Consider the following 13,459-nt stretch of genomic DNA (forward strand, 5'->3'; position numbering starts at 1 on the left):
GATTGAAAGGTTGAAAGATACTTCGATGAATAAAGATACTGAAAATCAGATAATGCGGCTTTACAAGGAATTCTATAGGTTAATACAGAGGAATTAGAGAGTGTAAGAGCATACCAGTGTCACAGTGACTAGCTGCAGCAACGAAATAAAAAAATACTGAGGTAAATATATTCAGAATACTAACATTGTGACCTCCGTCACATTGTTGTTACAGAGAATAATGATATTAATTGTTTGCAAACCCCAAGTAATATAACAGCCCACATATATTATAACCTCATAGGAGTAAATATCTGTGTCATGCATGTTAAGAGTCCACATGTATCTCCTCATCATGCAAAATCGGATAACTCTGAGTAACCTGGCATCAGGGTATACAAAGGCAGCTCCTCACTGAACGTGCTAAATACTTATGCACATGCAATCATCTTCCTAACTTTATTAATACTGGTTCCACTGTTTCTTGACGGTGGTGTAAATGCTAGGCAGACAAAAATGCGAGAGGCACCACCATAAATACTCATCGAAGAAGTTTAATTTCACTTTCAGAAGTTTATGAAGATGTCAAAATTATTTGTCATAATCAACCAACTCGTAGCTATGAAACTAATGACACGACATAGACTTCAAATATGTCAAACACGACGCATTACTCTCACATTGTTAATGTTATATATGTCTTACTATTCGTCTATAACAGCCATTATATGCATAAGTAATGTCATCGTATATAGCGAGAGACTAAATGATACAATGAGTAAGAATTTGAGAAGCTGCAAAATTTAATGATGTTCTTGTAGCTAAAATTCACTTTTTTTTTCTTGAACTATGAAGTCGACTAAAACAAAACGCAGGAAACGTCAGCAAACTTGACAGCATAAATATTATGAAGAAGGCAAATTGAGAGAACATAAAACAATCACTAAAGAAAGATTGAAAACTTGTCAGCGCCTCACGACTCCCCAGATGCTCTTATTACTCGAGTTCTTCCTGGGTGATGATGAGGCAAGAACACCTGAGGTTGTACAAAATAATTGGAAACATTGTTTTTTAAGGGACTGAATCAACACATTCTCTCGAGCAAAGAATTTAATAGTTTTAACAAAATAAATAGAAAGAATAAAAGGCGAGGTGTACGCTGAAACTCACTCCACAAGACACCCCGGTATAAAGCAAATTGTTAATTACGAGTTGGGCAAAAGTCTCCAGCTTTATCACATTATTACCTAAAAATCAGGGAGAATTTTAAAAAAATCAATGCACGATATAATATTTTTACATTTTAGGTTAATCAATATGCTGAGTGTTATACTTTATGTATACCGAATATAAAGTAGATTCTGTCCTCACCAGGGACACAGTCACTGCTTATCAGGGACACAGTCACTGCTTATCAGGGACACAGTCACTACTTACCAGGGACACAGTCACTGCTTACCAGGGACACAGTCACTGGTCACCAGGGACACAGTCACTGCTTACCAGGGACACAGTCACTGCTTACCAGGGACACAGTCACTGCTTACCAGGGACAGTCACTGCTTACCAGGGACACAGTCACTGCTTACCAGGGACAGTCACTGCTTACCAGGGACACAGTCACTGCTTACCAGGGACACAGTCACTGCTTACCAGGGACAGTCACTGCTTACCAGGGACACAGTCACTGCTTACCAGGGACACAGTCACTGCTTACCAGGGACAGTCACTGCTTACCAGGGACACAGTCACTGGTCACCAGGGACACAGTCACTGCTTACCAGGGACAGTCACTGCTTACCAGGGACAGTCACTGCTTACCAGGGACACAGTCACTGCTTACCAGGGACAGTCACTGCTTACCAGGGACACAGTCACTGGTCACCAGGGACACAGTCACTGCTTACCAGGGACACAGTCACTGCTTACCAGGGACACAGTCACTGCTTACCAGGGACAGTCACTGCTTACCAGGGACACAGTCACTGCTTACCAGGGACAGTCACTGCTTACCAGGGACACAGTCACTGCTTACCAGGGACAGTCACTGCTTACCAGGGACACAGTCACTGGTCACCAGGGACACAGTCACTGCTTACCAGGGACACAGTCACTGCTTACCAGGGACACAGTCACTGCTTACCAGGGACAGTCACTGCTTACCAGGGACACAGTCACTGCTTACCAGGGACAGTCACTGCTTACCAGGGACACAGTCACTGCTTACCAGGGACACAGTCACTGCTTACCAGGGACAGTCACTGCTTACCAGGGACACAGTCACTGCTTACCAGGGACACAGTCACTGCTTACCAGGGACACAGTCACTGGTCATCAGGGACACAGTCACTACTTACCAGGGACACAGTCACTGCTTACCAGGGACACAGTCACTGCTTACCAGGGACACAGTCACTGCTTACCAGGGACACAGTCACTGCTTACCAGGGACACAGTCACTGCTCACCAGGGACACAGTCACTGCTTACCAGGGACACAGTCACTGCTTACCAGGGACACAGTCACTGCTTACCAGGGACACAGTCACTGCTCACCAGGGACACAGTCACTGCTCACCAGGGACACAGTCACTGCTTACCAGGGACACAGTCACTGCTTACCAGGGACACAGTCACTGCTTACCAGGGACACAGTCACTGCTCACCAGGGACACAGTCACTGCTTACCAGGGACACAGTCACTGCTTACCAGGGACACAGTCACTGCTTACCAGGGACACAGTCACTGCTCACCAGGGACACAATCACTGGTCACCAGGGACACAGTCACTGCTCACCAGGGACACAGTCACTGCTTACCAGGGACACAGTCACTGCTTACCAGGGACACAGTCACTGCTCACCAGGGACACAGTCACTGCTTACCAGGGACACAGTCACTGCTTACCAGGGACACAGTCACTGCTTACCAGGGACACAGTCACTGCTTACCAGGGACACAGTCACTGGTCACCAGGGACACAGTCACTGCTTACCAGGGACACAGTCACTGCTTACCAGGGACACAGTCACTGCTTACTAGGGACACAGTCACTGCTTACCAGGGACACAGTCACTGGTCACCAGGGACACAGTCACTGCTTACCAGGGACACAGTCACTGCTTACCAGGGACACAGTCACTGCTTACCAGGGACACAGTCACTGCTCACCAGGGACACAGTCACTGCTTACCAGGGACACAGTCACTGCTTACCAGGGACACAGTCACTGCTTACCAGGGACACAGTCACTGCTCACCAGGGACACAGTCACTGGTCACCAGGGACACAGTCACTGCTCACCAGGGACACAGTCACTGCTTACCAGGGACACAGTCACTGCTTACCAGGGACACAGTCACTGCTCACCAGGGACACAGTCACTGCTTACCAGGGACACAGTCACTGCTTACCAGGGACACAGTCACTGCTTACCAGGGACACAGTCACTGCTTACCAGGGACACAGTCACTGGTCACCAGGGACACAGTCACTGCTTACCAGGGACACAGTCACTGCTTACCAGGGACACAGTCACTGCTTACTAGGGACACAGTCACTGCTTACCAGGGACACAGTCACTGCTTACCAGGGACACAGTCACTGCTTACCAGGGACACAATCACTGGTTACCAGGGACATAGTCATTGCTCACCAGGGACACAGTCACTGCTTACCAGGGACACAGTCACTGCTTACCAGGGACACAGTCACTGCTTACCAGGGACACAGTCACTGCTTACCAGGGACACAGTCACTGGTCACCAGGGACACAGTCACTGCTTACCAGGGACACAGTCACTGCTTACCAGGGACACAGTCACTGCTTACCAGGGACACAGTCACTGCTTACCAGGGACACAGTCACTGCTCACCAGGGACACAGTCACTGCTCACCAGGGACACAGTCACTGCTTACCAGGGACACAGTCACTGCTCACCAGGGACATAGTCATTGCTCACCAGGGACACAGTCACTGCTCACCAGGGACACAGTCACTGCTCACCAGGGACATAGTCATTGCTCACCAGGGACATAGTCACTGCTCACCAGGGACATAGTCATTGCTCACCAGGGACACAGTCACTGCTCACCAGGGACACAGTCACTGCTTACCAGGGACACAGTCACTGCTCACCAGGGACATAGTCATTGCTCACCAGGGACACAGTCACTGCTCACCAGGGACATAGTCATTGCTCACCAGGGACACAGTCACTGCTCACGAGGGACACAGCCACTGCTTACCAGGGACACAGTCACTGCTCACCAGGGACATAGTCATTGCTCACCAGGGACACAGTCACTGCTCACCAGGGACACAGTCACTGCTTACCAGAGACACAGTCACTGCTCACCAGGGACACAGTCACGGCTCACCAGGGACACAGTCACGGCTCACCAGGGACACAGTCACGGCTCACCAGGGACACAGTCACTGCTCACCAGGGACACAGTCACGGCTCACCAGGGACACAGGCACTGCTCACCAGGGACACAGTCACTGCTCACCAGGGACACAGGCACTGCTCACCAGGGACACAGGCACTGCTCACCAGGGACACAGCCACTGCTCACCAGGGACACAGTCACTGCTCACCAGGGACACAGTCACTGCTCACCAGGGACACAGGCACTGCTCACCAGGGACACAGCCACTGCTCACCAGGGACACAGTCACTGCTCACCAGGGACACAGGCACTGCTCACCAGGGACACAGCCACTGCTCACCAGGGACACAGTCACTGCTCACCAGGGACACAGTCACTGCTCACCAGGGACACAGCCACTGCTCACCAGGGACACGGTCACTGCCCACCAGGGACACAGGCACTGCTCACCAGGGACACAGTCACTGCTCACCAGGGACACAGCCACTGCTCACCAGGGACACAGCCACTGCTCACCAGGGACACAGTCACTGCTCACCAGGGACACAGCCACTGCTCAGGGTGAGGACATTGTCAACTATGACATTATTTGATTACTAAAACATGTATCTGATAACTCACTATCAGAAATGTACAATATGACTTATGCTACGGGTCAGTTACCTTCATGCTGGAACAAATAATAGTATTGTACCAATGCCTGAACATAACCACCATTAGCTTATTCGCACCATGTCTGACTACCTGTCTGTGTAAACCATTTGAGAAGGTACTAAACAGGTTAATATACAGAGTTGAAGACCACATGTTCCCCATTATTAATGTTTTTTATATGGCAAAGGTGTACCAAACTGAGTCGCAGCATTTCTAACTGTACACTGGGACATTTCTAACTGTACAATGGGACATTTCTAACTGTACACTGGGACATTTCTAACTGTACACTGGGACATTTCTAACTGTACACTGGGACATTTCTAACTGTACACTGGGACATTTCTAACTGTACACTGGGACATTTCTAACTGTACACTGGGACATTTCTAACTGTACACTGGGACATTTCTAACTGTACAATAGGACATTTCTAACTATACAATAGGACATTTCTAACTATACAATAGGACATTTCTAACCGTACAATAGGACATTTCTAACTGTACAATGGGACATTTCTAACTGTACAATGGGACATTTCTAACTGTACACTGGGACATTTCTAACTGTACAATAGGACATTTCTAACTATACAATAGGACATTTCTAACTGTACAATGGGACATTTCTAACTGTACAATAGGACATTTCTAACTATACAATAGGACATTTCTAACTGTACAATGGGACATTTCTAACTGTACAATAGGACATTTCTAACTATACAATAGGACATTTCTAACTGTACAATGGGACATTTCTAACTGTACAATAGGACATTTCTAACTATACAATAGGACATTTCTAACTGTACAATGGGACATTTCTAACTGCACAATAGGACATTTCTAACTATACAATAGGACATTTCTAACTGTACAATGGGACATTTCTAACTGTACAATAGGACATTTCTAACTATACAATAGGACATTTCTAACTGTACAATGGGACATTTCTAACTGTACAATAGGACATTTCTAACTATACAATAGGACATTTCTAACTGTACAATGGGACATTTCTAACTGTACAATGGGACATTTCTAACTGTACAATGGGACATTTCCAACTGTACAATAGGACATTTCTAACTATACAATAGGACATTTCTAACTGTACAATGGAACATTTCTAACTGTACAATGGGACATTTCTAACTGTACAATGGGACATTTCTAACTGTACAATGGGACATTTCTAACTGTACAATAGGACATTTCTAACTGTACAATGGGACATTTCTAACTGTACAATGGGACATTTCTAACTCTACAATGGGACATTTCTAACTGTACAATAGGACATTTCTAACTATACAATAGGACATTTCTAACTGTACAATGGGACATTTCTAACTGTACAATGGGACATTTCTAACTGTACAATGGGACATTTCTAACTGTACAATGGGACATTTCTAACTGTACAATAGGACATTTCTAACTATACAATAGGACATTTATAACTGTACAATGGGACATTTCTAACTGTACAATGGGACATTTCTAACTGTACAATGGGACATTTCTAACTGTACAATGGGACATTTCTAACTGTACAATAGGACATTTCTAACTATACAATAGGACATTTCTAACTGTACAATGGGACATTTCTAACTGTACAATGGGACATTTCTAACTGTACATTGGGACATTTCTAAATGTACAATGGGACATTTCTAACTGTACACTAGGACATTTCTAACTGTACAATGGGACATTTCTAACTGTACATTGGGACATTTCTAACTGTACAATGGGACATTTCTAACTGTACATTGGGACATTTCTAACTGTACAATGGGACATTTCTAACTGTACACTAGGACATTTCTAACTGTACAATGGGACATTTCTAACTGTACATTGGGACATTTCTAACTGTACAATGGGACATTTCTAACTGTACACTAGGACATTTCTAACTGTACAATGGGACATTTCTAACTGTACACTAGGACATTTCTAACTGTACAATGGGACATTTCTAACTGTACACTAGGACATTTCTAACTGTACAATGGGACATTTCTAACTGTACACTAGGACATTTCTAACTGTACACTGGGACATTTCTAACTGTACAATGGGACATTTCTAACTGTACACTAGGACATTTCTAACTGTACAATGGGACATTTCTAACTGTACACTAGGACATTTCTAACTGTACAATGGGACATTTCTAACTGTACATTGGGACATTTCTAACTGTACAATGGGACATTTCTAACTGTACACTAGGACATTTCTAACTGTACAATGGGACATTTCTAACTGTACACTAGGACATTTCTAACTGTACAATGGGACATTTCTAACTGTACACTAGGACATTTCTAACTGTACAATGGGACATTTCTAACTGTACATTGGGACATTTCTAACTGTACACTGGGACATTTCTAACTGTACAATGGGACATTTCTAACTGTACACTAGGACATTTCTAACTGTACAATGGGACATTTCTAACTGTACACTAGGACATTTCTAACTGTACAATGGGACATTTCTAACTGTACATTGGGACATTTCTAACTGTACAATGGGACATTTCTAACTGTACACTAGGACATTTCTAACTGTACAATGGGACATTTCTAACTGTACACTAGGACATTTCTAACTGTACAATGGGACATTTCTAACTGTACACTAGGACATTTCTAACTGTACAATGGGACATTTCTAACTGTACAATGGGACATTTCTAACTGTACAATGGGACATTTCTAACTGTACAATGGGACATTTCTAACTGTACAATGGGACATTTCTAACTACAATGGGACATTTCTAACTGTACAATGGGACAGAAGGTACAAATATACGACTCTTCTTCATATTAATAATATTTTTTATGTGGTAAATAGGAAAAATTATTTTATATCGACTAGCTACGATGGACTTTTACAATTCTTGGTTACATCACTAAGAGAAAAAAATTCTGCATTATTTCAGAGCTAAAATGTGAAAATAAAGAAAGAGAACCTTGACACTCGTCAAGATGGTCCATTAAGAAGGTCCACTACTACGCTTGTTTCTTTATTCACTCTTCAATTGTCTTTGTATTTTTCTTTTGGTGGAAGTGTGACACAACTGGAATATGAGAAGCTACAAGTTTCATGGTGATAGTCTTCGAAGTGAATATGCAATAAAAAATCGTTTTTTTTTTAATGTAACAACATTGGTATATGTGTAGAGGAAAACTGAAGACAGGAAAGTATTGAAGATGTGTACACAAGAGTAAAAATAGATTATTGCTCTTATTATTCTTAAGAGTTTGAAAATGCACCATCTTGCTTTTTTTGCTTTAAATTTAAAATTTACCTTTTTTTCGAATTTTTCAATAAAAAGCAATCAAATATATTCATTGAGAGTGATGAAAGCAAATAAATAGATAGAAAATAATTAATAATGGCAGATTTACAACTCGCCAAAACAATTTAAAATATAACACAATTTTTGTTAAATTCGAAATTTCTGATAAAATTTAAACACCAAAATATTTTTTAAATTATACTCTATTTTTGAGAGCGAAAAAGTAATACTTATATAAAAAAAAAATCTGCAGGAAGATTCCTCTTTCCAAATTTTTTGCTTCATGAGTTACAGCAGACGTTTACTGACAACACCAACTTATACAGAGAATATTTTGGTGTGGGAGCCAGATAGATGGTGATGATGGTTGTGGTGTGGACAGTGTACGCCACACGTAACCACAATCCTGCATATTATCAATAATCAGCTTAGAACACCAGAGCTGAGTGCTCCTGTGAATGGTCTCATTTATATATAGGATATACACCATACCCCCGGCCGGGATTGAACCCGCGGTCATAGAGTCTCAAAACTCCAGCCCGTCGCGCTAACCACTAGACCAGCTAGCCACAATAAGGGGTATGGTTTATTTGCAATCGTGTCATTACGATTTCTTAAGTCATATATAGGATATCTACCAATTGTAAAAGTTATTCAGTCAGGGTGAGGAGGTGCTCTCTAGAGTTGACTAAAACAATTACAGAACAGGTGGGGATTGAACCCATGGTAGGTGAGTCCTAAATCTCACAGGCCTGTGTGCTAACCACTCGGCCAGTCTATTTTGTAACTAAGGTCCACCCTGGAGCTTCAGTTCTTCACATGCTTTCAGAAGATTGACACATATGAGAATTTTGTTCTTTGAATGGGTGTATAAGCTGTTGCTAGTGAGAGTGCTCCCTCTCGCTCTTTGTCTGTCTCTCACTGTCTGTCTGTCTGTCTCTGTCTCTGTCTCTCTGTCTGTCTGTCTGTCTCTCTCTCTCTCTCTCTCTCTCTCTCTCTCTCTCTCTCTCTCTCTCTCTCTCTCTCTCTCTCTCTCTCATTAAACTACTTATGTTAATAATTAAGTCACATGTGCAACAGTTTGGTATCATTATTGTTGAAATATTTCACCTGTGTGGTCGCCTTCATCAGTCAAATACAGAGGAGAATGTACTGTAGACGCCAGGAGTAGTGGCAAGAATTGAGGAGCACTGCAGAAAGCCTACTGGCCCACGCTAGGCAGGTTCCTCTGGCCCATACTAGGTAGGTCTCTCTGAACCCGCCTAACATGGACCAGTAGGCCCATGTTAGGCAGGTCCAGAGCACTGCTTTCTGCAGTGCTCCTCATTTCTTGTCTTCTTGCTTCTACTAGTGAATCCCGTCCCCGTCAACGTCTTCGAGATCTTCCACCTCACCTTCGACAGTATTTAAGACTCCGTTCTCATGGTTCAGCTTCACATCTTTCCAGAACGTAGAGTTGAATTCTTCTCCAGGCTGAGGGACTGACCGCCTCAAACTATTTCTCCAAGGATGATAAACTGATTACATCATTTTACCTTGCCACTATTCCTGCTGTCTGCAATACATTCTCTTCTGTATTTGACTGATGAAACCTACCGCGTGGGAGAAACGTTTCAACGATAAGATACCCAACTGTTGCACATGTGTTTTATTCATCCTCTTAACCAAGAATACCTGACAGAGCACTCTTGTTTGCTAGAACCAAGTCCAGCAACTTGTTTCCTCAAATTGGTTCTGACACAAACCGTTTTAAAAGGCAGTCCTATACTGTTTCAAGAAAGTCGCTAGACTAGATTAGCTGTCAAACTGCTCCTACTGATTTGGCTTAAGTTAAAAATCTCTCATTAAAACTACATTTTTCGTTTCTAGAAGCCTGAGCAATTTCATCTCAAAGAAGTTTACCGTGGTCAGTATCTAGATTCAGTGGTCTTTATTTGATTTCTTCTCACATAGGCCTCCGGGAACATGAAAACTTAACTTGCAAATAATGTTTAATATAATTTTGGCTTCTCAACAGACGTTTAAAAATACCTTGTGAGAAAATAAAAACTAGCAAACAAGTTTGAAAAGGATTAACTGTGATCCAGTGTCTGTCTTAATGAAATGTGTCAAGTAAAACATGCCTGTGGAGAAAGTAACAAGGGCAATATACAGTGTTATCATTGTTAAACTAAGGGTAGGCTAAAAGACTTTATGTTAATATAATTTGTATGGAGAGGCCAATAATATGAAACGTTCAGTGTGTGGACCGAGCCATGCCATGCACTGCAACGTTGGTATAAACCTTGGTAATAAATACCGACAAGTTGGTTTAGAAAGACACGTAAGCAAACACTATAACATATTTATTAGAAAACGTTTCGGTCCTGGGACCTTGATCACTTCTAGAAGTGATCAAGGTCCCAGGACCGAAACGTTTTCTAATAAATATGTTATAGTGTTTGCTTACGTGTCTTTCTAAACCAACTGCAACGTTATATCTCAAGAGCGTCCAAACATCCAACTATTTAGAGATGACTCTAAACAAACTATACATTATTATTATAATCGAAAAGAAGCGCTAAACCACAAGGGCTATACAGCGCTGAGCAAACCATACAGTAAATGGCAAATAATTTAATTGTTAATGATAAGATATCTGAAATCTTGAGAATGTATCCACATTTTGCACCAGCTGTTCTTTGATGAGACTGCAACCCAATAATAGCCAAAGATTTTAGTGATAATAAAATAGAGTGACAGTGATTTTCAAATGGTATAAAGTTGCCTAAATGTTGCCTATGTGTCTTATCTACCGATAATAAAATACCTGAATTTTTCCTGTATGAGGTATTTGTGTCAAACGAAATGACTTATATTTATAAAGATGCAACTGTGACCAGTAGAATCTGATGAAGACCCACTGTGACCTCTAATCCTCTCATTTATTTGTGCTCACAGGATAATGTTGAGGCTCACAATAAACTAGCCTCTCAGACGACACAGCTCAGCTGACGAGTCTGTAGAATAACAACACTTGCGTTGCCACAATCGCCATCAATACTGGTAAATTATACACCATGACCCTCGATACTGGTACATGAGTATCATTATTACATTCATGAGGAGGGAATGTTAAACCTGTAGGGGGTCACAAAGAGCCTAAGAAAAATAGGGAGCAATTCGGTTTGATCCAATGAAGGAAGGAGCGATCAGGTCCAGTTCCTTATTAGAAGAGTTGACCTGTCACCGGGGTCAAAGACTCTTGTTAGGGGGGGGGGGTTGACTACAGCATCACTTATTGTCCTCTATCAACACTAGCAGGTTGTACATTGTTTTATCAATACTAATACATTATTCACTGTTATCCATCAATGCTAGAATAGTATTCACTGTATTCCGTTAATTCATTGTACAATACATACATTGTACAATACGCCTTATTGGCATTATATACATTGTCTTCCGCTAATGTACATTATATATTTCATTCCGTCAATATACAACGACTCGTTAATACTGGCGCAACCCCCTGAAAGGAGGTTCCTTGACGATGGTGAGGGGCTCTTGATCTAAGGAATTGGACCTGTTCTTCTGTTCCTTGGACTGAACCTGAATGCCTTCCTTCCCCAAGCGCTGTATGATCTATGTGGCTGTAGTGCTTCCCCATGACTACAATCAAATACTCGCAGGCTGTGCTAATTTCTGTTTATTTTATTTATCCCATGCTATTTACAGCCACTCTTCTGAATGACAGCTAAAAACAAGACAATTCACTAGAAAACTTTGCTGTTAGCTAGTTGTACGCACTACACTCCGGCTATTAGAAGCAACGAGACTAGCTAATCGAAAACTTAGGGGTTGCTGAGTGGATACGTCACATACATTGGCTACTAGAAGCAATTTATTGAACAAGTTTGCACTTACCAAGGATAGTCACTAGGAGGGAGGGAATCTGCCACCGTCCAAATCCCAAAGCTGAGAGTACATTGTCGAAAGAGTCAGCAGCAGACATAGTCAGCTGCTGACGGGAGGAGGCAGCGAGTTGTGTGACGGTGCAAATTGGACACTTGGCTACACAGCCGTGACGTGGGGCACAGATCAGAAAACAATGTACTGCTTCACAGGGTTTTCGTGTTGAGCATGGAACACACCTCAGCACCGTGTCAGACGTATTATTGAAAAATACAGGGATAATATTCGTTTCATTTCATTTCTCAGATAGAAAGTGATATTGTTGACTCAGTGGAGATGCAATGCACAATGTCTTATACTGAGCTTATGGGAAATAGAAAACAAGTATACTGTTTTTCTTAAGGTCTAATAAGATCGTGGAGTGTTTGGCACTCTTTTGCACTCGTATACCTACCTCTAGTAGGTAATTAGATTTTGCAACAAGGTACCTACTAACACTATATCGCGTCAAGGTGTATATAGATTACGAGACAAAAGAGGCTACCTTTTCCACCCCTCGCAGTGTGATACAGAGTTAGTGTTGAGATGGTGGAATGCCAGTGACTGAGCGAGGCAGCAGCGTGTGAGGCTTGATCCATACCAGGGTGTGGGACGACCCGCAGTGCGGCACCCACACCAGGAACCCTGGCCTTGTGCTGCCACCTCCAACAACACTAGCATATGTACATATATAAATGTGTGTGTATAATATATATATATATGTCGTGCCGAATATGTAAAACTGGTCATTTAGCAAGAACTCATTTAAAATTAAGTTCTTTCTAAAATTTTCTCTTATACGTTTAAAGATGCATTTTTTTCATTAATGTTCATGTAAAAATTTACAATTTTGCACCAAAAGGAACTTAGAAAACTTACCTAACCTTATTATAACAAGCGCAATTTATTTTAGCCTAACCCAACTAAATATATTTTAGATTTGTTTACAATAATTAAATACTAAACAAACACATTGAAATATATTTTTTTTCGTTAGGTTCAAAATGATTTTGGCGAAATTATTGCATACACAAATTTTCACTTGTCCTATATGGCAAGATGAACGTTGATATTTAAGCCAAGATCGCAAGTTCTGCCTATTCGGCACGACACACACACACACACACACACACACACACATATATATATATATATATATATATATATA

The 13,459-nt window shown here is 42.1% G+C and overlaps 1 protein-coding gene across 1 annotated transcript in view; it reads right to left on the reverse strand.

Annotated features, from left to right (window-relative positions):
- The window catches only part of LOC128692366 (solute carrier family 22 member 20), a 163,210-nt gene extending 150,313 nt beyond the window's left edge, over positions 1 to 12,897 (reverse strand). The window contains exon 1 of the mRNA XM_070080630.1: positions 12,265 to 12,897. Coding sequence (XP_069936731.1) covers positions 12,265 to 12,352 — 88 coding nt within the window. The 5' untranslated portion in view covers positions 12,353 to 12,897. The remainder of the gene's footprint in view (positions 1 to 12,264) is intronic.
- Positions 12,898 to 13,459: the final 562 nt, after the last annotated feature.

The sequence above is a fragment of the Cherax quadricarinatus genome, chromosome 6, assembly GCF_038502225.1.
Source record: "Cherax quadricarinatus isolate ZL_2023a chromosome 6, ASM3850222v1, whole genome shotgun sequence".
Classification (NCBI taxonomy): Eukaryota; Metazoa; Arthropoda; class Malacostraca; order Decapoda; family Parastacidae; genus Cherax; species Cherax quadricarinatus.